Source organism: Muntiacus reevesi, chromosome 18 (assembly GCF_963930625.1).
Source record: "Muntiacus reevesi chromosome 18, mMunRee1.1, whole genome shotgun sequence".
Taxonomy (NCBI): domain Eukaryota; kingdom Metazoa; phylum Chordata; class Mammalia; order Artiodactyla; family Cervidae; genus Muntiacus; species Muntiacus reevesi.
Window position 1 is genome coordinate 48193478 of NC_089266.1, and position 21815 is coordinate 48215292.

Below are 21815 nucleotides of genomic sequence, written 5' to 3' on the forward strand. Positions count from 1 at the left end.
ATAGTAGTTCGGCTTGCTGAAAATACCAACGAGAGCTGAGTTTTTATAGAATAGTGAGAATGATGACAGTTGACCGGCATTTATTGTGTGCCTGTTGTGTTAAAACTAACAGGTTTTTCATGTGTTCCAAGAGGAAAACGTTAAATTGCCGCCCACCAGTTGTAGATGAGAAAACACAAACAGAAAGCCTGAAGAGATGACAGGTCGGTGTTACTCCCCAAGAAGCCAGGTCACAGCAGGCACCAAACTCTGTGCCTCTCCACTGGTGGGCAGAGGCAGTCACACAGCCAACTGCCTTCTAGTACCAACCTCATGTCCCATATCTATTCAGAAAACCCCCTGGGAGGTGACCGGAAAATAAAAAAAAAAAAAAAATATATATATATATATACACATACATGTATACATATAAAGAGTTCTCACAACTCAATAATAGGAAACAACCCAGTAACTTTTTAAGTGGGTAAGAAATTTGAAGAGACATTTCACCAAAGGTATAAGGATGGGTAAATAAGCACATAAAAAAAATTATCATTAGCATATTAAAAGATATTTATCATTAGTCATTAGGGAGACACAAAACCACAGTTAGACACCACTAATATAAATTTAAGTTGACATACTAAATGTTGAGACACAAGGATCCGTGTTGGTCAGGGGTGGGAGAAGGGAATTGATTACAAAGGAAATGAGAACAGTTTGGGGGCTGATGAAAACTTTGGGGGCAATTGTGGGTGGTGGTTATACGCCTATGTGATGTCAAATTTCATAGAATCGTACACCTATAAATGGACAATTTCACTATATGTGAATTTTATGTGAATAGACCAGACTTTTACATTTTTTCCTGTATTTAGAGGTAATTTATTGTCAGTATGCTCAAGTCTGCAGCTAAATGAGCAGTTGATGGATCCCTGAGATGAGTGATTTTATCTGGCATCAGTTTTGACTCTGGAAGTCTATGTCTTTTTCTTATACGTTTGACAAGTAAACTGTCATGAGGTTCCTCTCTACCCCAGTTCTTCTTCTGCCATCTACTTCATTCCTCTATTCTCCCTGTATCTCGGTTTCTTTTTGCATAAATACCTTTTCTTTTTTAAAACATTTACTTATTTTTGACTGCACTGGGTCTCCATTGCTACACGTGACCTCTCTCTAGCTGTGGTGTGCTGGCTTGCCATCGCGGTGGCTTCTCTTGTTACAAAGCCCTGACTCTAGAGCGTGGGCTTCAGTCATTGTGGCATGTGGGACCCTAGTTCCTGGGCCAGGGATCCAGTCTGTGACCCCTGCATTGGCAGGCAGATTCTTAACCATGGGACCACCAGGAAATCCCCTAAATATCCTTTCTACTGCTGGTAGCACAGTCCCTTTATTCCAGTTTATCCATCAGCGAACCTGACCACTTTGTAATTTTGCTGCTTATAAAGAGAATTTTGGACTGCCCAGGTGGCGCAGGAGCAAAGAATCTACCTGCCAATGCAGGAGACTCCAGAGTCCCCTGGAGAAGGAAATGGCAACCCACTCCAGTATTCTTGCCAGGAAAATTCCACGGACAGTCCATTGGAGCCTCAAAGAGTTGGACAAGACTGAGCGCGTGCGTGCGCGCGCACGCGCACACACACAGATTTTGGGTCTTGCAGTGGATGGTGTTGAATCAAGCCATAGCTCACATCAAAGGCGCGCGCACGCACGCACACACACACACACACACACACACACACACACACACACACACACACACACACACAGATTTTGGGTCTTGCACTGGGTGGTGTTGAATCCAGCCATAGCTCACATCAGAGGCGCGCGCGCGCGCGCACACACACACACACACACACACACACACACACACACACACACACACAGATTTTGGGTCTTGCACTGGGTGGTGTTGAATCCAGCCGTGGCTCACCTCAGAGGCTTCCCCATCCCCTGCCACCAGTATGTCACTGTGTCCCTTCTCTAGTCCCAGCCTGCCAGTTGTCAACCAGCTCTCTGGTTTGCCAGTGATAATAGTGGCGACAAAGCAGGAGAGGAATTTGCAACCCTGGGTCTCTGTATTAAGGGACTATATTTTGGAACCCCCAAATATTCTTGGTCTCATAGGCACTAGTCCTGTCTCCCTAGGGGTTTAATTCCATTCACCCTTGGATGTATTCCTGGAGAAACATTTACACAGCAATATGTGCTGCACCACTTAAAATTGTTAATTGGAGATTGAATTACTTGTCAGCTTTTAAAAATGTAGTCCTCTCAGGTCAAGGAGGAGGGTGTTAGCGCCAGGAGTACATGAGCTGTTGCATTTTTTTCTCCCCTTCCTCTTTTCACTCCCCCTCCCTTCTCTTCTCTCTCACCCTTTCTCCTTTCCTTTGTCCCTATTTTAATACTTCTTCCTTCTTCCCACTTTTTCTTTCTCATCTCTCTCTCCCTTTCTGCCCTAACCAAACTTTTATTAATAACCCGACAGATCCCAGTGACTTTAATGTCTAAAATCATGGAGGAAATCCAGTGATGACAATTGCTTAGGAAATTTACAAAACCCCTCCTGAAATCCTCTTGAGAGTGGAAATACCCTAATGAGAAAGAGGATGGCAGCAAGGACTCCACATGCATAGCGGAATTCTTAGATCCACCAGGAATGTTTAAAGGGGAAAACGTTGGGTAAAGTGGGAGAAAACAGCAGCGGAATTTTCATTTTTTTATGCATCAGTTTGCATCGTTATTTTTCACATCTGCAGCACACAATTGCAAATATTTGCTTATAAGTCTGAGGGGCCCTGATATAATATGTATATATCAGGACAAAAGCAATTTTTTTGGAAAAAAATTGAGCTAAAGTTGCATCTGTGAAACTCGGAAGGCTCAAAGCCTGTGTGCTGACGAATATCCTGACAAGTAAATACTACACTCATTCAGTATTACACAGTGATTTCATTTGCACAAAACCTCACAATACTCTGCCACTTCACTCAAACGTCTGGAGCACTGGGGAAGGGAAGAAACGAGTTTATCTTGATCTCCAAAAAGGGATTTAAGGGCGAGAGCAGGCGGTATATTAGACTGTTTTCATTGCCTGTCAGCTGGGGTAAACCTGAGCTGTCTGCAGCGTCTCTAGATAAGCGGCAACAGCAGCAGTGGCGCAGGCCTCTCTCTCTGTGTATATGTATGACTGCATTCATCTGTACTGCCTGTGCATCTCAAACATTTCTAAAGGCTCTCTAGCATCTTTCACGGAGCCTCTAACATTGGTGTTCTGCTAATCACTGGCTAGAGGTGGTGCCCTTAATTCCCAGGTCTGCCAGCTGGAATGACTGAGTGCTAGATGAGGCTTAATTTTATGTGGAGAGTGAATGGAGATCCTCTTTCAGGCTGAGCCCTCATTCAGCTCTGTAGGCATCGGCACTCTTCAGCAGGTGACCGGAGATGGTGCCTGTTCCTAGTATTTCGTGGCACTGCCTCTCCACTTAGACTTGGGAGCAGGTGGCAAAGTAGGGCCTCAGCAGCGCCCCGTGTTTTGAGTGGTTCCTGTGTTTAAGTGGTTATTGATGCTGTTGGCAGATAAACCAAGAGTTAGTATCATGCAGCATAAAATGTGCAAGGAATAATTTCGGAAATGGAATGTGGCAAGCAGCATGACCTATACACGAATGGGTGTGTCCAGGTTGAGTAAAACTGTATGAATGAAGCTCACCTACTTCACGAAAATGTTATGTTGATGAGGGTTGTGTACCCCAGGTTGTGCCGTAGAAGGCTGGTAGGGCAACAGATTGAAGGCTATAGCAGTGGTTCTGTCTAGGTGGGTTCTTTTCTCTGCCTTCCTGATGCTCATCAGGGTTAACATAACTGTTCCAGTACCATCATTTCAGAGTTGAGCAGAATGGGTTTTGTCTTTGCCCAGATTCAGCTTCTGCAGTTGGAGCTTTTGTTGTGAAGTATTCTAAAATCATTAAAACCACTTGGGTCAGCCACGACCCCTGTAAATCAGGAGCTGTTGTGTGCGCCCTCATTCTCCTGGTACATGCTGCAAACATATGGTTGTTGAAGATGAACTGGAGGCTTTTGCTTTCTCTTTCCCAGTTGTTGAGTAGCCATGATTGTTGGCATTTGTTTGTGGTTAGTGAAGCAGGCTTCATTTTTTGTGTGTCCTTCCCCTCTGCACCTGCCCGCACCCCCTGCTGCCCACCTCTGCGATAAGGCTGACCAGAGAGAGCTCTTCAGATACTCTGTCTGCCATATAATTTTTATCTTTAGTTCCCAAATGTAATGAATCCTCTCAGATGGCAAACATTTCTTTAGCCCAGGATAATGTTCTTGGCTGTAGTAAGCCCTGGTTTTCCTCCTCAGAGGAGAAGAAATGTAGAAATACTGTTGCCTTTTCAGAACAATGCCAAGATTTCAGAACCTGAGTTTCCACTAGTAAAGGGAAGACATGCTAAGTGATTAACTCTTGCTCCTTCCAGATCTGACTCCCATTAGATGTAAGAATATGGGGTGGAATGGGTGGACAAGGAAGCCTCCAGGAGGAGCCCAGTTCTGGAGGCTCTCTTCCTCTTTGAAATGAGGGGGCAAAGATGTCTGAGGAAGGTACATTTGAACAGCTAAGCATCTCTTGGTCGGTTTTAGTCCCTTTTTCTGAGATTGGTTCTCGATGGGTCCATTAATGATTTGGCAGAGGCGTGAGGTTCTAAGTGGTTGGACGTTATCAAGTCCTAGAGACAGGGTTTCATGGGAAAGAAAATAGCATTTCTGAGTACAAAATAGCCCTAGCTATTTTCTTGCTTCTAGGCAACAAGGCATTCTGGGCCCCTGACATACTCTCTGGGTATCAGATATTCAGGGTCAGTGCAGTGTCTCCTTTTTATTTCTTTTCCCCCTTTCCAGTTTTATTTTAATAATTAAAAATACTGCTGATCACACCGAACGACTTCTGGCAGAGAGGCAGTCTGTCCCAGAAGGACCAGCTGTGGGCCATCGGGTTTATGACGTCCATAAAACCAGAGCCAGATCGGAGCGCGGCCTCCCTGAGTGACAGGGCTTCTGCCTCCACCAGGGTCCCCCGTCATCTGACTGCTGTGGACATTTGCTAGGGGTTGGATTTATTTATTTATTTATTTTGCTCTATCTTGTTTCCTGATGCATGTGCGAGTGTGCATGTGTGCACACATTTAAAGATAGAAAGGAAACAGGTATGTAATGCCCTCTGCCTGTTAGAAAGACTAAAGCCATAAAAATAACAAACGGCGTGTATTTGCTAGAATGTCAAAGTTATGAGTTTATTTTGTAATGATGTGCTCCTGCCTTCATGAGGTAAACTGGCCGTGGCGGAGGTGTTATTAGTAATATGGACGCAGTGGAGCAGAAAGCCGAGTGACCGAGAGATCAGTGTATCAGTCAGGGAGAGGGCAAATGGAAAGAGACAGCAGGAGAATGAGAAAAGAGCCGCAGCGCCTGGGCTGAGATGAAAGAGACTGGGCGGAGGACGGGAGCCCAGTGGTCAGATTCGGCCTCCCCACTTCCGGGGGCTCCTTCAAAGGCGCTGCGGGGCACGTCGCTCAGCTCAGGGGCTGAGCAAAGGCTTGTCTCTGTGCTTCCCTAGTAAGGAAAGCAGAAATCCGAGAGCCATTTTGCCTCCCATATTCCTTTCAGAAGAATCTCTTCCACCTTTCCTCTTGCTGTGTGGTTGCTAAGTGAGTGTCGGATTCTTTTGTGACCCCATGGACTGTAGCCCTCCAGGCTCCTCTGTCTGTGGAATTTTCCAGGCAAGAATGCTGGAGTGGATTGTGATTTCCTTCTCGAGGGGCTCTTCCCCACCCAGGGATCGAACCCGCGTCTGCTGCATTGTCAGGCGGATTCTTTACCAGTGAGCCCCCTGGGAAGCCAGCCCCTCTCCCCTTTGTAGCTGAAGCTAAATGGAACCCAGGCCAGCTGGGTCCCAGAGAGGTGATGGCTCTGGCTGCCCGCTTCCTCAGCCTTTGGCAGGTCTTGATCCCAGGGCTGACCCAGCCTGTAAGGGAGCTGCTCACAGCTCCAAACAGGAAGGGGCAAAATGGGAATATACAGGTAGAATTCGCTGGTCTCTCCCTTGTTAGGTTCTCCCCCAGAGGCTGGAAATGAATAAAAGTAAGGAAGAAATTTTGTGTTGTGGTTATTTTCCAGAGGAGGAGGAGGAGGAGAAAGGGAAAAGAAAAGGTAACATACCGTAAGCGGCTCCACAACTGTTAAGAGCTCTCCAGGGCTACTGTAGATGACTGGCAATTACTACACACTCAGCAGTTTGCAAGAGTCCATGATCAGGCTGCCCAGCTTCCATCTGCTGGGTCAGAAAACCTCCCTCCCCAAAAGAAATTATTAACCAATCTTCAAGGGGAAAGAAACCCTACAATTTCTGAGTCGAAAAATGTTCTCTCTCTCTCTTTTTTTTCCCTTTTTTTCTTTTTTATTTTTTAAGGAAACTTTATGGTTTCCAATCGCAGGTGCTTTTCACCCTCACAAGAGTTAAACTCCTCTTGTGAATAGACCAGGGAATTAGGGCCCTGAAGTCCCTGGGACCTGGGGAGAAAAGGACCCAGGAGAAGCGGGTTTGGGCATAAATCACGGCGTTGTGCCCAGCACACAAAGAGGACTTTAGGCTCAAGGCTTCATGTGTGTGTCATGAGTCGCTTCAGGATTTCACGTGAAACATCAAGGGGAAAGGGGAAAAGTAACCCTTGGAAAAAACGAGGAGTCCAAAGCTCTCAGTGCCCCTGTTTAACTGAGACTCGTCGCTTGAGGGTGTCAGAAGCAGGCACTCCCCCTCCTGTGTCTGTGGGCAGCAGCGCGGCGTGGCCTGCGTCTCAGGGCCCCAGCTTTACCCACCGCTGGGGTCTCCCCTCAGGGTCCAGCCTGCCACCACGCCTCTGTGGCAGCTGACAGAGAGGGGCTTGCTGGTGTTTACATTGCACAGAATATGTGATTGTCTGAAACATCCTGTGTGTCTTCTGAGTGTTCTTTTTAGGACAAAGGTCCAGACAGTCCCTCGACACAGCCCATGGAGGCCGGACTCTCTGTCTTGCAGAAAAAAGAATCCATTTTAGTGGCAGTAACGAGACAGACCTTGCCTTTCTCTCTGACGGGATGAACGTCTTCTCTCTGGCCTGTTTCTCTAGGTCCTCGGGAGGGAAGTATACACCTCGAACAACCAGCTGGGGGGCATCCAGATCATGCACAACAATGGGGTGACGCACAGCACCGTCTGTGATGACTTTGAGGGGGTGTTCACTGTCCTGCACTGGCTGTCTTACATGCCGAAGGTGAGTCCTCCCGGCTTGCTGCTGGCACCCAAAAGCCCGAAGAACCCGGTTTTTTCTCCACAGCTCACTGCCTCAACGTGTGAGACTCGTTTATGGGAGAAGGATTTTTTTTTCTTACAAAATATTCTCTAGAATCTGTTGATTTCTTTTTTTTCTTTCCCTTAAAGCCATCTTTTGCCTCCTACCTTTCTTTAAAACGCCTTTGGATTTCAGGGGTCAGGCCCCCTTCTGATGATTTCCAGCCAGGGAAACCTTGAGTCCTGTCTGGGCTCAGACCCCAGCTTCTCAAGGTTTCTTCCTCATTGTGGGGCTTTCCCCTTTGTCATCGGTGTCCACCCCTCTGGGGGACTTCCCGGAGAGCCCTGGTGCACTGAAATCAAGAGTCCAAGAGAGACTTGCGAGCTGTACCTGTCCCTCAGGGTCTGGCTCCCGATTGGGCTGCTGCCAGCTGCCGGATGGGACTAACGGGCGTGCTTCCATGTGTGGGTCCTGCTTGCTTTGTCCGTCACGGTTGTTGCTGAATTAAGAGTTGTTCACTGACCGCTGTGCTCTCCCCTCCCATCGCCTTCTAGAGTGTATACAGTTCAGTTCCTCTCCTGAATTCCAAGGATCCGATAGACAGAGTCATCGAGTTTGTGCCCACGAAGGCGCCGTATGACCCTCGGTGGATGCTGGCAGGCCGGCCTCACCCAAGTATGTGTATGTTAGAGGGTCTGTGGCACCCTGGCCCTCACGCTTCCGGTCTTTCTTTCCGTCACTAATCAATTCCTGCATGATAGCACATGACAAAGAAAACAGCCCCTGAAGTGCCTGGGCATGAGGGGAGTCTGGAAAAACAGCAACTCTCTGAAGGAAAAGGTAGAAAATCCATCAAGAACAAATGGAAAATGAATGAATTCAGCTGCTGAGTCAGTTCTAAGCCCTGTAGTCATTAGCACATTTGCACATTTCTTCTCTTTATTCTGTTATTGGAGCCCTTATTACTTAATGGCCTCAAAAAACTTTAAAACAGCTAAATATAAGCCATTAAGACCAAGAGTTATAGGACCAGCATCTTTGACCATGTAGCCTGTGTACGCAGAGATGTATAATTTATTTTATCGCCATTTTTGAAACTTTATTTATTCAGCTCTGTTGGGTCCTAGCTGTGGCGGGCGTTGTAGGAAGTGGACCCTGTTGGTTTTGGTGCACGGGTTTAGCTGCTCCGCAGCATGTGGAATCTTCCCAGACTAGGGATTGAACCCAGGTTCCCTGCATCAGTAGGCGGATTCATACCCACTGTACCACCAGGGAAGTTGCTGCCTTCCCTCGTTGGAAGACAGAACTTTTAAGTTGATAACTATATTGAGTTAGAACAAGCCCTCCCCCCATGTTTATCTAATATATCCCTCTGTCTTGGGGCTAATTTTACCAAACTTAAAAAGCAACAACAGGGGAAAAAAAGAGGTAACTTCACCTCAGGCAAATGTACATTCTTGTTTGTCAGTTCGCTTGGCAATTTTAACAAACCTTTTGTAGCAGGAAGTTCTTCTGTGAAGCCCCAAATCCTCTTGCTACATTTTGAATCTACGTTTTTAGGCTTTTTGAGAAAATGTTTGTTCTTTTTTGCATGTTTCTTGCAACTGTTCCCTCCCCCACCCCACCCCCACAAAAGGCTATATTTGAAAGAACGGAATGCAGAAGATAATTCCTTAAATTTAAAAGTCATTGTGATTTTGCTGAAAGAGAAAGGTATTCAGGGACTGCCCTGGCAGTCCAGTGGTTAAGACTTTGCGCTTCCAATGCAGGGCGCATGAGTTTGATCCCTCATTGGTGAACTAAGATCCCACATACAATGTGTGCAGCCAAAGAGTTAAAAAAGAAAAAAGAATTCTTCATAAGGAAAGCTTAGTAATCCTTTACGGGCACCCCCTGTAAAGCCAGGTGGGACTGTAAAGCACTTCCATCTACACCATCTTGTTTGAACTTCCTGTTTCTCAGAGATAAAATGAGATGACCATTTTACAAGCTCAGAGAAGTTAAGTGATTTGGGCAAGGTCACACAGCTAATACTTAGGAGTTAGGATTCATTCGGAAACCTAACTGTAGATAGAAAAATCGCCAGAGTAGGGTTGACTTTAATTTAAAACCTTACCTGTTATCTTCAATGTCCTTTCTTGTTAGTCTTAATAAAATTAAATAGTTTTTCTGCATAGACAAATCACCATAATAATCTTTGCCCTACCTCGTTTTTATTTCAAAACTTACTATAAGAGCCATGGACCTAAGATATCTGTCAGTCAGAAAATGCAGGACTTTTCTGGGAGAAATCAGAACAAGACCTAGTGAGTGTTCTCCTGGGAATAATGGGGAGCCATGTTAGGTGACTTCTAAGTTCTACTGATGAACCGAACATGACCTGCTCTTCGAGGGGACCCAGTAAAGCCCACCTATAATACCTGTAGACCTCCAACGACTCCCCTCCATCAACCAACATATTAGGCAGGAGGGGTTTTAAAGAAAAAAATATTTCCACTTTGAAATGAAGTCTGTAGTTCCAAATCGTTATTATTGAAGTAAGAACCATAAAATGATCCAGGCATACAAAAGTTAAAATTTCAATATCCTGGGCTTCCCTGGTGGCTCAGTGGTAAAGAATCCGCCTTCCACTGCAGGGGACACGGGTTCAATCCCTGGTCTGGGAAGATCCCACATGCCTCGGAACAGCCAAGCCCGTGCTCCACAGCTGTTGAGCCTGAGCTCTAGGGCCCGGGGAGTGGCCGCTAATGAAGCCCACGTGTCCTAGAGCCCGTGCTCTGCAACCAGAGAAAGGCCCATGCAGCAGTGAAGACCCAGCACAGCCAAAAATAAACAAATTAAATTATTTGTTAACAAAACTTTGATAACCTTAGAGGCACTTAGAAGTTTGGTTTAGAACCCTTATCAAAGTCTGAGCCCTTTTTCAGGGGTTGAACAGCTGTGTGTACACATGTAGATGGGCATTATCCTGGCTATTATTAATGAGAACCACAGAATAAAATGAATTTGTGATAAACTAAGTTTTCTGGTTTTTGGATAATATTTTTTCATCAACTCCCTAGTAATTCATCCTGCTGTCTCTGTGCAGCTAACACTCGCTCCCAAATCGAGTGACTTCAGATTTTAATTTAGTAGAAGCGTTAAAGAAAGCAGATGATTCCTTGTGATAAGTTAAGGCAGATATCTTCTAGGTGAAAAGTTAAAGTCATTTATTAGAGGAGATAGTGCCACGATATTCTTCAAACTGACGCCCAACACGAGCCCAGAATCTAAACGATCGGCTTTGGGCTCACGATAGAGAGATAATTTTGAAATGGATGATCACATTTTACACGGGGGCCATAGAGGCAAGGAATGTAGAACACAGTAATTACAAGTTTAGTCTTGATAAAACACTCTCCATCCTGTTTAAGTCAGCAGAGGTTAGCTTGCTTGGATCTCCACTTTTAATTGGTTTTGGACTTGGGTTTTTAGGGGGCGGAGGGCCACGTTCAAATTAGAAGACTCACTGAGAAATGGTGAGCTGAGAGGGCAGCTAGGAAACAGCTGAGGCTGTTTGCAGAGGCTTTGATGGGTCCTTGGTCAAACATGGATACCTGTGGAACAGAAGTTGTTTGCAAGATGTTGAAAGTCATGTGTCTTGCCAGTGAAGTAATTCTGTGCACAAGGGAGGTTAATGACATTAAGTGTAGGTATCAGAACCTCCTATTTCTGATAGCTTTTAAGAGTATATGGGCGTGGCCCTTTCTTTTAGTAAGATTATCCTTTGTCAGCGGTAAATAAAGCAAGTGTATCTTGTTGCTTTTCTAGCAGAGAAGCTCTTCCCCAAATTGGGGTCCTCATCTGATCATTAATATTGATACTTATTTGCCTATCTTCATCTTTCCATTGAAAGAAAATCAGTGGAATCAAATTTTAAGATATTACCTGTAATAATTTAATCCTATTTCCCCCCTTCAAATGCAGAGCATGACTATTACATGAATACAGTTTGTGGTATAATGATATAACAACAGCAAACAAAAGAAAATCAGTGGAATCAAACAAAATTGTAAGCTAAGTTTTAAAGTAGAAATAGACATTTTGAAAACATCTTTAATGACTTGGCTGCCTTCTGACAGATGTTTGTAGTGTTTTGCAAAAGAAGCCAGGTTATTTATTTAAAAGCACGCAAACTCTGCTAGCTGAACCCCATCGTTTAACAATAAATGATGCTTTCGCTGATAAATGATTCTTTTTAGTCAGACTAGCAAATGAAATAGGAGATGAGGTCTGTAGGCAGATGAACATTGAGCTGCCTAATGTTTCCATCTACTATAATATGTTTAAAAACAACAACAGACTCCCCCAAATAACCCCTCAGATCCAACCTTCCATTCACCAGTTCTGGTGTATTTTGAATGGACTGATCGTCTTTGTTTTCTGTTTCCTTGCTTTCCCTTCTGTAGCCCAGAAAGGTCAGTGGTTGAGTGGATTTTTTGACTACGGCTCTTTCTCAGAGATCATGCAACCGTGGGCACAGACTGTGGTGGTTGGCAGAGCCAGGTAAGACCTCTTTTGTTTTGGAAGCAACTGAAAACAAGATGAGATGGTTAGATAGCATCACTGACTCAGTGGACATGAATCTGAGCACACTCCAGAAGGTAGTGAAGGACCGAGGAACCTGGTGAGTTACGGTCCATGGGGTTGCAGAAAGTTGGACAGGAGTTAGTGACTGAACAACAACAAAAACAAAGGGCTATGTGGGTTTTTTACCATTAATGCTCTCTTTGGCTAAACGTCCTAGGAATACTGGATTGTAGTCATGCCCGGGGCAGCCTGACTAGAGCCCTGGTTCCCAGTGGCCATTCAGCATGTAACTCCAATGATGCGTTTAATCTGAAGTCTGGTTTCGACAACATTTCCTTTTCATAATGCCAAAAGCAAAGCTCTCTGGGGGCTGTAAAGCCCAACCACAATAGCCATAGCTCACCAGCGACACCACCCCCTACCCCAGCTCCAAAGAACATTTTCTTTTCAGAGTAGGTTCCCATTGAATCAGACTCATCTACTTCTCTATGTGACCCCCCCTGAAAGATCGGTGTAACCAGAGGAAGTTCCTTCAGGGCATCGAGATTATTCTAGTAACAAATGCACTAGACTGGCTTATCATCAGATTTGAATTAAAAAAAAAAAAAAAGAGTTGACCTGAAACAGGAGTAAAATAAGCTGGAATAGTTTGCAGGAATACCTCTATTTTTCAAGTGGGAAATCGAAGTTTCTATTAAATTTTTAATACCTACTCTAAGAAGCGCTTCACTCAACAGCGAGCCCTGCACGGAATAATCTGCGCCGCTCGCTGTAACGAGCACCTGCCAAGGCTGATCTTAATCTGGCCCCGCGCCGCAGAGACACGCCGCCCCGGGACCCACATCTGGAGCTCACCTGCCTCTCGGGGGCAATCAGTTTTCCTTATCTTGGTGAAAAGTGGCACCTGCTCCAGATTCTCAAGCACGCCACGTCGGGGGGAGATTTAGATTCCAGCCTCGAAAATAATTCTAGGCTTTGTGGTTGTCTCTGCCCAGCCGGTCAGCACACCTCGTGCTGCCAGTGACATGGAGCCATCAGATGGCAAATCCCACAGACGAGCTCTTTCCCTGTGGGTCTGAATAAGAGTCAGCCTGGAGTCAGCCCTGACCACGGCTCCCAGGGACTAGTTCCCATTTTCTTCTGGCGTCCCAGACTTCTGCCTTGCCACAGGCTTCCAAGTCTCAAGGAGGATTATTCTTTGTGCCTAGAGAAGTCCCACTGGGGAGAGAGCCCCTCTACTTGGGACCTATTGGTTTGTTATAGGGAGTCTTTGAAGGACACTGGGACCAACTTTTTGAGAAAGCATCTCTCAACTATATGCTGCTTCAGTTTTCCCCTCTGTAAAAAACATGCCTGATTTTAAGCCTCAGATAAACCAAACCTTTGTTAACGTCTTTAAGATCCTCCCGTGGGAAACAAGAGAATAATGCTTTCCACTTATGATGGGAAGAACAGGGCTCGTTCCACGAGCAAGATCAGTCAGACTTGGCTTTGGTTAGCTCTGCCGTTGTTTATTGCAACACCCACCCTGACTCCCTTTCTTTCCATCTGATGAGTTCTGGGCTTCTTACTCCAAACCACATACACATGCTCACAAGTATATAAAACACAAATGGAGCCAGCTTCTTTCTAAAGCAATGGTATTTCGAGAAATAAATATAAATGTATTCTTCTGGGATTGTTACTGTAAGTGCTGCCAAAACTCATCTTTGGTATGTATGTTTGGAATATGTGTGCTATTGGCTGTAAATTGTCTTTTATTATTCCATGGCACCTTGTCCAGGGACACACTATAAAACAAGATGTAGCATCTTCATGTGCTAGCCTGATAAAATTTATATGAAGTATAATAGAAAACAGAAGTTGTTCTGAGCTGTTTTCAAGTTCAATAAATAACTGTAATACTCGGATAAAGATGTTCTTTATTAGGTCACATGGGCCCTAATATATAAGTTATAAGTTACCGATTTAGGGTGGCTTTTGCAATTACAAGTTTCCAGTTGGATTGTTAATCATTGTGAACAGAAATATTTCTAAACCCTCCTGTGTACCTTCCGCTCGTTGTCTGGTTGTCTAGAGGGCTTTTGATTCTGATTCAGTGCAGGCAAGTGACAAGGGGGTGGGTGGTCTCCACTCTGGCCCCTGCCAGGCCTCTTGTGATGACAGGAATCCATCTCCAGTAGCCAGTGTGACAATCGAAGACCATCCTCCACGGAAAAGTTTGTTATGGAGACGGTGTGGGGGATGAGAGCCTGTAACCCGCTCCAGCCCCAACCCCAAGGAATGCAGCTCAGACAGTGAAGACTGAATCACATTTTCCAGAGTGAGGACTCACTCTGTACCTTGCAGACTCGCTCGCGCTCACCCACTCTCTCTGCCTTCCTGATTTTTACTAGGAAATCTTTAAGAGGACCACGTGTGGGAGGGTGTCATAGAGTACAGATGCAGAGGCTTTGAGCCCTTGAAGAGCTTTTTTAAAATTAACAGAGCATGGAGATTAAATATATTCTTCCAATATAGATCACCTGTTCCACCAAGGTTATTTCTGAAGGTTATCCTGGGTCCCTTGCTCTTTGCAATGGGAGAGGAAGTTGAGGGCTTGTATAACCACCTCCCGACACTTCGTGCATATCTTTCATCATCCCACAACACACCTGCAAACTCCCCATCCACACGCCCAGTGGTGAGACCTACTCTCCCATCATGTCTTACCTGGAACCCCATTATTAGTAGTCCATAGAAAACTACAAGTCTGTTACAGAGAGGTTTCAGGTTACCACCACCTGTCCAACCATTCCCCTCCGTCTTTACCAAAGACCTGTTGTGAACTGAGAAATTTCACCTGACTACCACAATGATTGAATATGTGTGTGTGTGGGCGCGTGCACATATGTGCACACATGCCCTTGTGCACAAGACCTCATACACGTTCTAGGCAGTTGAGTCTCAATGCAGAGGCTTCCCTGGTACAATCCTTGGTTTAAATTTATCCTGTGCTGGGGAATAGGAGTGACTCTGAGGGCAATTTTCTTCCCATTTACCATATTTACCAAATCTGTAAAGTAATATTTTACCCCCAGAAGAGTCTGATTTCCCCCTGACTCTATATTTGTTTCCACTTCCCCCTCCACCAAGGTGTTGATGTAGGGTTGGAAAATAAATGACTAGCTGTAATGATGACGTCCACCGGGTCCTCACATAGCTCATTTTTTTATCAGGCTAGGAGGGATACCCGTGGGAGTAGTTGCCGTAGAAACCCGAACAGTGGAGCTGAGTATCCCGGCTGATCCTGCAAACCTGGATTCTGAAGCCAAGGTAGGTCACCTCCAGGACTCTTGAGTGCCCATGCTTGGTGCTCTGTTTGCCCCGCTGCAGAGCCGTGGATGTACTGGGAGCATTGCGAACCACCAATTTTAGAGGCCAGACAGCAGCCTTGAATGAGTCTAGACCATCGTGTGCTTACTTTTAAAGTGACTCGGAATGCAGCACAAGCTAAATTCTTAGGTCTTTACAGTGGTCTTACGGATGCTAGAAAACAGTCTCCTCTCGTGGAGAACGTGGTCTTGCAGGAAGACAGCTGAGATGACGCTGTGAGCTCACTGGTCCCAGGCTCTCCGAGCACACGCGGTAGAGATGCTCCTGGAATCGATAAGGACGCCTGCCCTCAACACCAGATGTGAATGCCGCAGCACATCCTTTCAGAGGGTGGATTAGGTTTTCACAGCCTGACTAGGGGTCGGGGGAGGGACAAGAGGAGGTTATGCAGTGGGGGTCCCCTTGGGTGCCGCTGACTAAGCAGAGGACAGGGAAGCTGAACCAGGCACAGAGGTGACCGCATGTGGAAACTCTGACCAGAGGGCTTGATGGAGTTGTGTAGTCAAGTCACTTCAAGTGGCCCTGGGAAGCATTGAACGAGAATGCCTCAGGTCACGTCCTTCCCTTGGAAGCAGTAAGGTTCCCCCCTTGGGACTAAGGAGGGTCGGGTAGTAGAATCAAGGCTGAAAAAGAGGCATATTTAACAAAGTCCAAGAGCCAGGATCCTTCTTTCTTATTTCAAGGATGCTGATCTTGATGAACAACTTTGGTTTAATTATTTTTTTTTAGTTTCTAACAGTAAAACCCTCCCCTCTTGAAGAAATTCCCCCTTCAAGCTGTGTTGTTATTTGTGTCTTTCTCTTTGGCTTTTCCCAACAGATCATCCAGCAGGCTGGCCAGGTTTGGTTCCCAGACTCCGCGTTTAAGACGTATCAGGCCATCAAGGACTTCAACCGTGAAGGGCTGCCTCTGATGGTCTTTGCCAACTGGAGAGGCTTCTCCGGTGGGATGAAAGGTGACTGGCCTTGGGCTGGAGGGTGACCAATGCCCCTGAACCCTGCAGCAGAGGGTGGGGAGGGTTTATATCACACAGAGCCTCTGAGCACATCACCCTAGGCTTTGCGGGGTTACGTGCCCTCTGAGATACCTTCCGAGTTGTAACTTGAATGGGAAAATTCAGTTTTAACTGCTCCATACAGAATTTCAGAACCATCTACTAGGGTTATCTACGTGGACCACCGTTGGAGGTTTAGTGAGCGATGGACTTTATGATGGTCCTGAGTTGTGCTGAGTCCCTATGCCTTTTTTGTGGCCATTCTCTTTGTTGGTGTTACTCTTTAATGCTCTACCCCGACTAAGATAGATACTGAAATTAGCCTTCACCAGGAGAAAATGAACAAATTCGATACCAGAGGGTGTTGTCAGTGGCAATCTTTGTGGTATGTTTTATGATGATCCGACAGCAGCCCCGGGCCTGTGACTCCAGCATATTAGACCGTGATTAGGAAGGCCCTGCTCTGTGCCTGAACTGCCATTACCGAGACTCCTCCGTGTGCCGAGCCACCGTGGACGGTTCTGGCAAACGCGCTCTCCCTCCCAGCATCGCGAAGCTTTCTCTCCAGTGGCCAGAGGTTCACGGCCGTGTGGGAGCCAGAGAGGACTGACTCAGGGCGAGCTCGAGAGTGGATTAGGGGAGGAGAGGGAGAGAGGAGCCGATCCTGTGAAGTGAATAGCGTGATCCGAGGGAAGGCAGAGAATGTGTGAGAGAATGAACCCAATAAAGCACCCAGAGTAGCTTGGGGCGGGAGCATCTCTTGCCTTTAAGGGAAGAAAAGCCTGGAGAGGTTGTGCTGTTACAGGTCATCAGCTGTGTGTGGAGGGAGTGAGAGCCTTCTGTCAACAACTTTCCCTTCCTCGGCCAGGAAAACCCCTGCACTGATGGCCAGCCTCCCTACCCAAACGTAGACGGCCAGGGCAATTTTTGTGGGGTTTTTTTGTTTATTTTATTTTAGTTAAAAAGTCCCCTTTGTCCACATTTACCAGAGAACTGCCCCATTTTGCACTTTCTTTGGGGAGACTTGGACTATACATGCAAATTAGTGTTTGTATATGTTCCTATTCAAGGTGAATTATTTTTTGACCAAGATAATAAATCAGTGGAACTACCATGAGATACTGAGAGTCTAGGTTAAACAAGTCAATCCTACACATTTTTATTGAGTTCCTACGTGCAGGGAGCTATGCTACTTCAGAGAAAACAAAAATAAGTCAGGAAAGACATTGCCTGAAGGAGTCAAGAAAAATGTCCTGTGCAGAAAGTTAAACCCATGATGTATAAACAAAATATCGCAGTGTTCAAAGGAGAGTGATACTGTATGGGGGGTGGGTAGCTGAAATCCCTTTCGTTTATTTTTTTGTTTCTTTTTACTTCTGTGGCCATGACGCATGGCATGTGGGATCTCAGTCCCCTGACCAGGGATCATATCCACGCCCCCTGCTTTGGAAGCACAGGGTCTTAGCCATTGGACTGCCAGGGAAGTCTCTGAAATCCCTTTCCTGTATGTATGTTTGAGATTCATCAGGTTGTCCTTGATCCCAGATCCCTTGGCTGTAAGATTTACATTAAAAGGTGCTTCCCAGGTGGCACTGGTGTTAAAAAACCCACCTGCCAATGCAGGAGAGACAAGAGATGCAGGTTTGATCCCTGGGTTGGGAAGATCCCCTGGACTGGGAAATGGCAACCCATTCCAGTATTCTTGCCTGGAAAATCCCATGGACAAAGGACCCTGGCAGGCTTCAGTCCATGGGGTTGCAAAGAGTTGGACACAACTGAGCAAAAAAAATCCAAAAACTTTAAGACTTAGAATGCAAGTGCTATTCCTCCTTAGCTCCCTCTTTTCTAGGAAACCATGAAAAATTCACTCATCCTGACATTACTTAGGAGTAAGTCAGCCTGGCTACTTTGTCCCAACAAATTTAGGGCTCAGAAGATTGCGATGTCCCGCTTGTAGGGGAAGCTTAATTCTACTGCACATTTGGCTCCGGCCCAGATTGGCTGCTTGCCCTGTAACCATAAGAGCAACAACAATTAAGATTCATTGAGCTCTTTTCACCAGCAACTGCACTCACCATTTTACATGCATTATCTTACATAATCGTCACAACAAGCCCCTCTAAGGGGTGAGTTATATTATTATCCACAATTTACATAAATTGAGAGTTAGGTTAAGTAAATTTCCTAAGATCGTTTAGCTAAAAAATGAGAACACAGATCCATTTTACTTCCTGCAGCACAGTTTAGAGCCACTAGCCAGAACAAGACCTACTATGCTATCCCAAGAATAGACTGTCTGGGTTCCTGAGGAAGTATAATTGTCCACCTACCTCCCCTCTGCTTTGGGATGATTGTGACAAGAAACTGCAAGAACTCAGGAAATGAGTTACGGTTTTTTAATCGTAAAATATGCATAACATAGTGTTTGTCATATTAACCATTCGTAAGTGTATAATTTGTCGGCATTAAATATACTCGCAATGTTGTGTAACCGTCACTCCTCTCTATACCCCAAACTTTTTCATCATCCCTGACATAAAAGTCTATACCCATTGAATAGTAACTCCCATCCCCACCCCCATCCCTAATCAAAAATGAATTATTAGCCTGACATGGAACAAGATTCAGCTGTGTTTTCTGAATCTGTGGTGCTGCTGCTTTCATTTACACATCGCTTAAGACAAATAAGCTTTGGGGAAGATAGAGAACAGTGTGGAAGTGGGAGGGGAGGAACAGCCTCCCCCCCCCATATTTACATACAGGTCAGGATGTTTCCTACATATTATCTCATGTAAAGGGACCAAAGCTGAGAGTCATTCCATATCCCTTGGGGAGATGTTTGCAGTTTGGGTTTCAATACTGGCTGGGGATTATGCAGGGAGGGAAAATAAACAATTATGCCATCCCTGAGTGCACACAAACACACAGCCAGGAGCCGACTGCACTGTGGGTAAAATGACTCCAAAATTGTGTGTAATGAGTAGGAAAAGATTAGAGACAGCTCTTGCTATGCTGAAAATTGACATTAGTGGAGGGGGGAAAAAAAAAAAAAACTCTTTACTAGTCGGCCTAGGAGGTCTAATTCGAGCAGTAAAAATATAAATAAATAAATAAAAGCATGTCAAGATGGTATTGGTGCTTTTTTTTCCCAATGAGCTCTATCTGGCCGGAAGGCTATTCAGCATAATGCAAAATTAAATTATAAAAACTGGCTGAATATTTAGATGGAAGAGCCATTTGGAAGCAGTTTATTTAGACGAACCGGCAATGACCCACAACAGGGAGACATCAAGCGTGAAATTTACTAGAAATTAGCACCAGGGTCCCAGCCTCAGCATGAATAGCTTGATAGGATGCAAATCCCAGTGATATTAAGCCGCCTCACTGCTGGTGCTACAGGGTCACTCTCAGTCGGCTTTTCATGTTATACTTATTATTTTTTCCCAGGACAGGTTATAAATAACAATAAAAAAAAACACATTTATTGAAAACTTTAACTGGAATGAAAGTCTATTTTAAAGTCTCTGATTACTCGGATGTTGAAATACCGCGTCAGCAGGCCATAATGAACTCATAAGCGACTTGATGTGTCGGTGGCCCATGTACGCCTGATGTTTACCTTCAGCTCCTGAGATAATCTCGCCCCAAGCCAATGAGATCTGTCTCGGGTTTTGAGAGAGTGGGGCGCTGCGTAAACAGCCTACCGCCTGCTCCCTTGTTTGGCACATGTGGCCGCCGCAGAGTGTCCATGTTGGGTAACAGTGAAGGCCCCAGACAGGGTTGGTGCCTGGGTGCCCAGAACACCCTGGGAAGGCTGTGTGATCACCGTTGGCGCAGATGGGTTTTGCTCAGAACACTTAGAAATCCGCAGGCTCCCGCCTCTCCGAGGACGAACCTATCAGTATTTTCCATTCCTGTTGCATTTCTCAGCCCCGAGAATTGACAGTCAGCATATGCATCGCTTTACAGTTCCCCAGACTGATGTCTAGCTGAAACCCTCGGGGATCCCCCTTCCCCTGCTGCTTCTGGCTCTGAAATATGAAGAGATTTCAAACAAATGTGATTCAGATTGTTGCTAAGTGCTTCAGACCTGCCTTGCAGAAATGTCTGGTTTGGGGCAGCTGGGACCCAGTACAAGCATGTTGTGTGTAGAGTTTGCACGTGTGTTTATTATATTCTAACAGCCTTTGTTACTTTCTGCGTGTTTTAATGGTTTGGACTGGCGGGGGTGGGGGGTGAGGGGGGCTGTTGATGGTCCAGGTTAGATGGGGGCATTGTTTTCCGTCCTGAACTTGTCAGGTGCAATGAAGCTTGATGCCTTTTCCTGCTCACAGTCTTGGAGGCCTGAAGTTAATTGTTTGGCAGTCAGATCCAGGCCCTGCACAGAGCTGCTAGTACAAGTTCTGATATCGCTGAACATAACCAAAAGTCCAGGCAAAATTCAGCAATTCTCATGTATTCATGTCTCTCTTGGGGCTTTCATTCGACTCGGCTATTGCATCAGATGCAGGAAAGCAGATTATTTTGGTCTCACACTCTTTCCTCGAGGTAACAGTGGTGGGCTAAGAAGGTAGTAGTAAAGGGGCTTCCCTGGTGGTCCAGTGGTTAGACTCCGTCTCCCAAAGCAGGCGGCATGGGTTCCATACCTGGTTGGGCAGCTAAGATCCTACATGCCTCGTGGCCAAAAAACCAAAAACATAAAATAGAAGCAACACTGTAACACATTCATTAAAAACTCAAAAAATAGTCCACATCAAGAAATCTTTTTTAAAAATCTTAAAGAAATGTAATAGTAGAATGTGGACTTACGAGAGCCAGAAAGATCTGGGTTCAAAGTCTCAACTCTACCTCTTACTTACTTAAGCCTCAGTTTACTCACCTGTCACTTGGGTACAAGAAGAAGAGTTTTCTGATGATTGATTTATATGTGTGTATATGCAGTCATGCTCCCTGGTATACAGTAAGCTAGCTGTGAAGATAAAAAGAGGGACCAAAGTCCATTTCACAAAAATAAAATGCACACATACTCAACTTTATCCCAAATAATTTGCTTATACACAAAATCAAAGTTTTTTAAATTATTCATGGGAAGTACATTTTCAATAAAGTCCTCTCCTTTTTTGGGAGCTGGGTCTGTTCTTCGTAGCACAGAGCTGGATTTTGATGTAGACGTATCTTTAACGGAGCCAACTTCTCCAGTGGGCCAGTGGTTAATAGTTTGCTTTCCCATGCAAAAGGGCGCAGGTTCGCTCCCTGTTCTCGGAACTAAGATCCCATGTGCCTCACAGGCCGAAAACCAGAACATAAACAACAGAAGCCATATTGTACCAAATTCAGTGAAGACTTAAAAAACCCCAAACCCAACAGAAGTGAGCGAAGAGGCTGGAAACGCAGTGATTTACCTCTTGACTTACTTTTTTGTTTTTCACATGGAATGACTGTTTTGTGCCATTTTCTGTCGTTCCACTTTGTCATTTCATCTCCGCTTCCCGTTTCTTCTCTGCGCCTGGTACCACTGAGGGCCACTGCTTTCTGTTACTCAGTTTCTGAGACTGTACTCTTGGCAGCAC

At 45.4% G+C, this 21815-nt stretch overlaps 1 protein-coding gene across 9 annotated transcripts in view; it reads left to right on the forward strand.

Annotated features, from left to right (window-relative positions):
- The window catches only part of ACACA (acetyl-CoA carboxylase alpha), a 271850-nt gene that overhangs the window by 222992 nt on the left and 27043 nt on the right, over nt 1-21815 (forward strand). For all 9 annotated transcript variants that reach the window (XM_065911051.1, XM_065911053.1, XM_065911050.1 and 6 more), the window contains 5 exons: nt 7146-7289; nt 7862-7982; nt 11756-11852; nt 15095-15191; nt 16071-16206. In XM_065911051.1, the coding sequence (XP_065767123.1) occupies nt 7146-7289; nt 7862-7982; nt 11756-11852; nt 15095-15191; nt 16071-16206 (595 nt within the window). The remainder of the gene's footprint in view (nt 1-7145; nt 7290-7861; nt 7983-11755; nt 11853-15094; nt 15192-16070; nt 16207-21815) is intronic.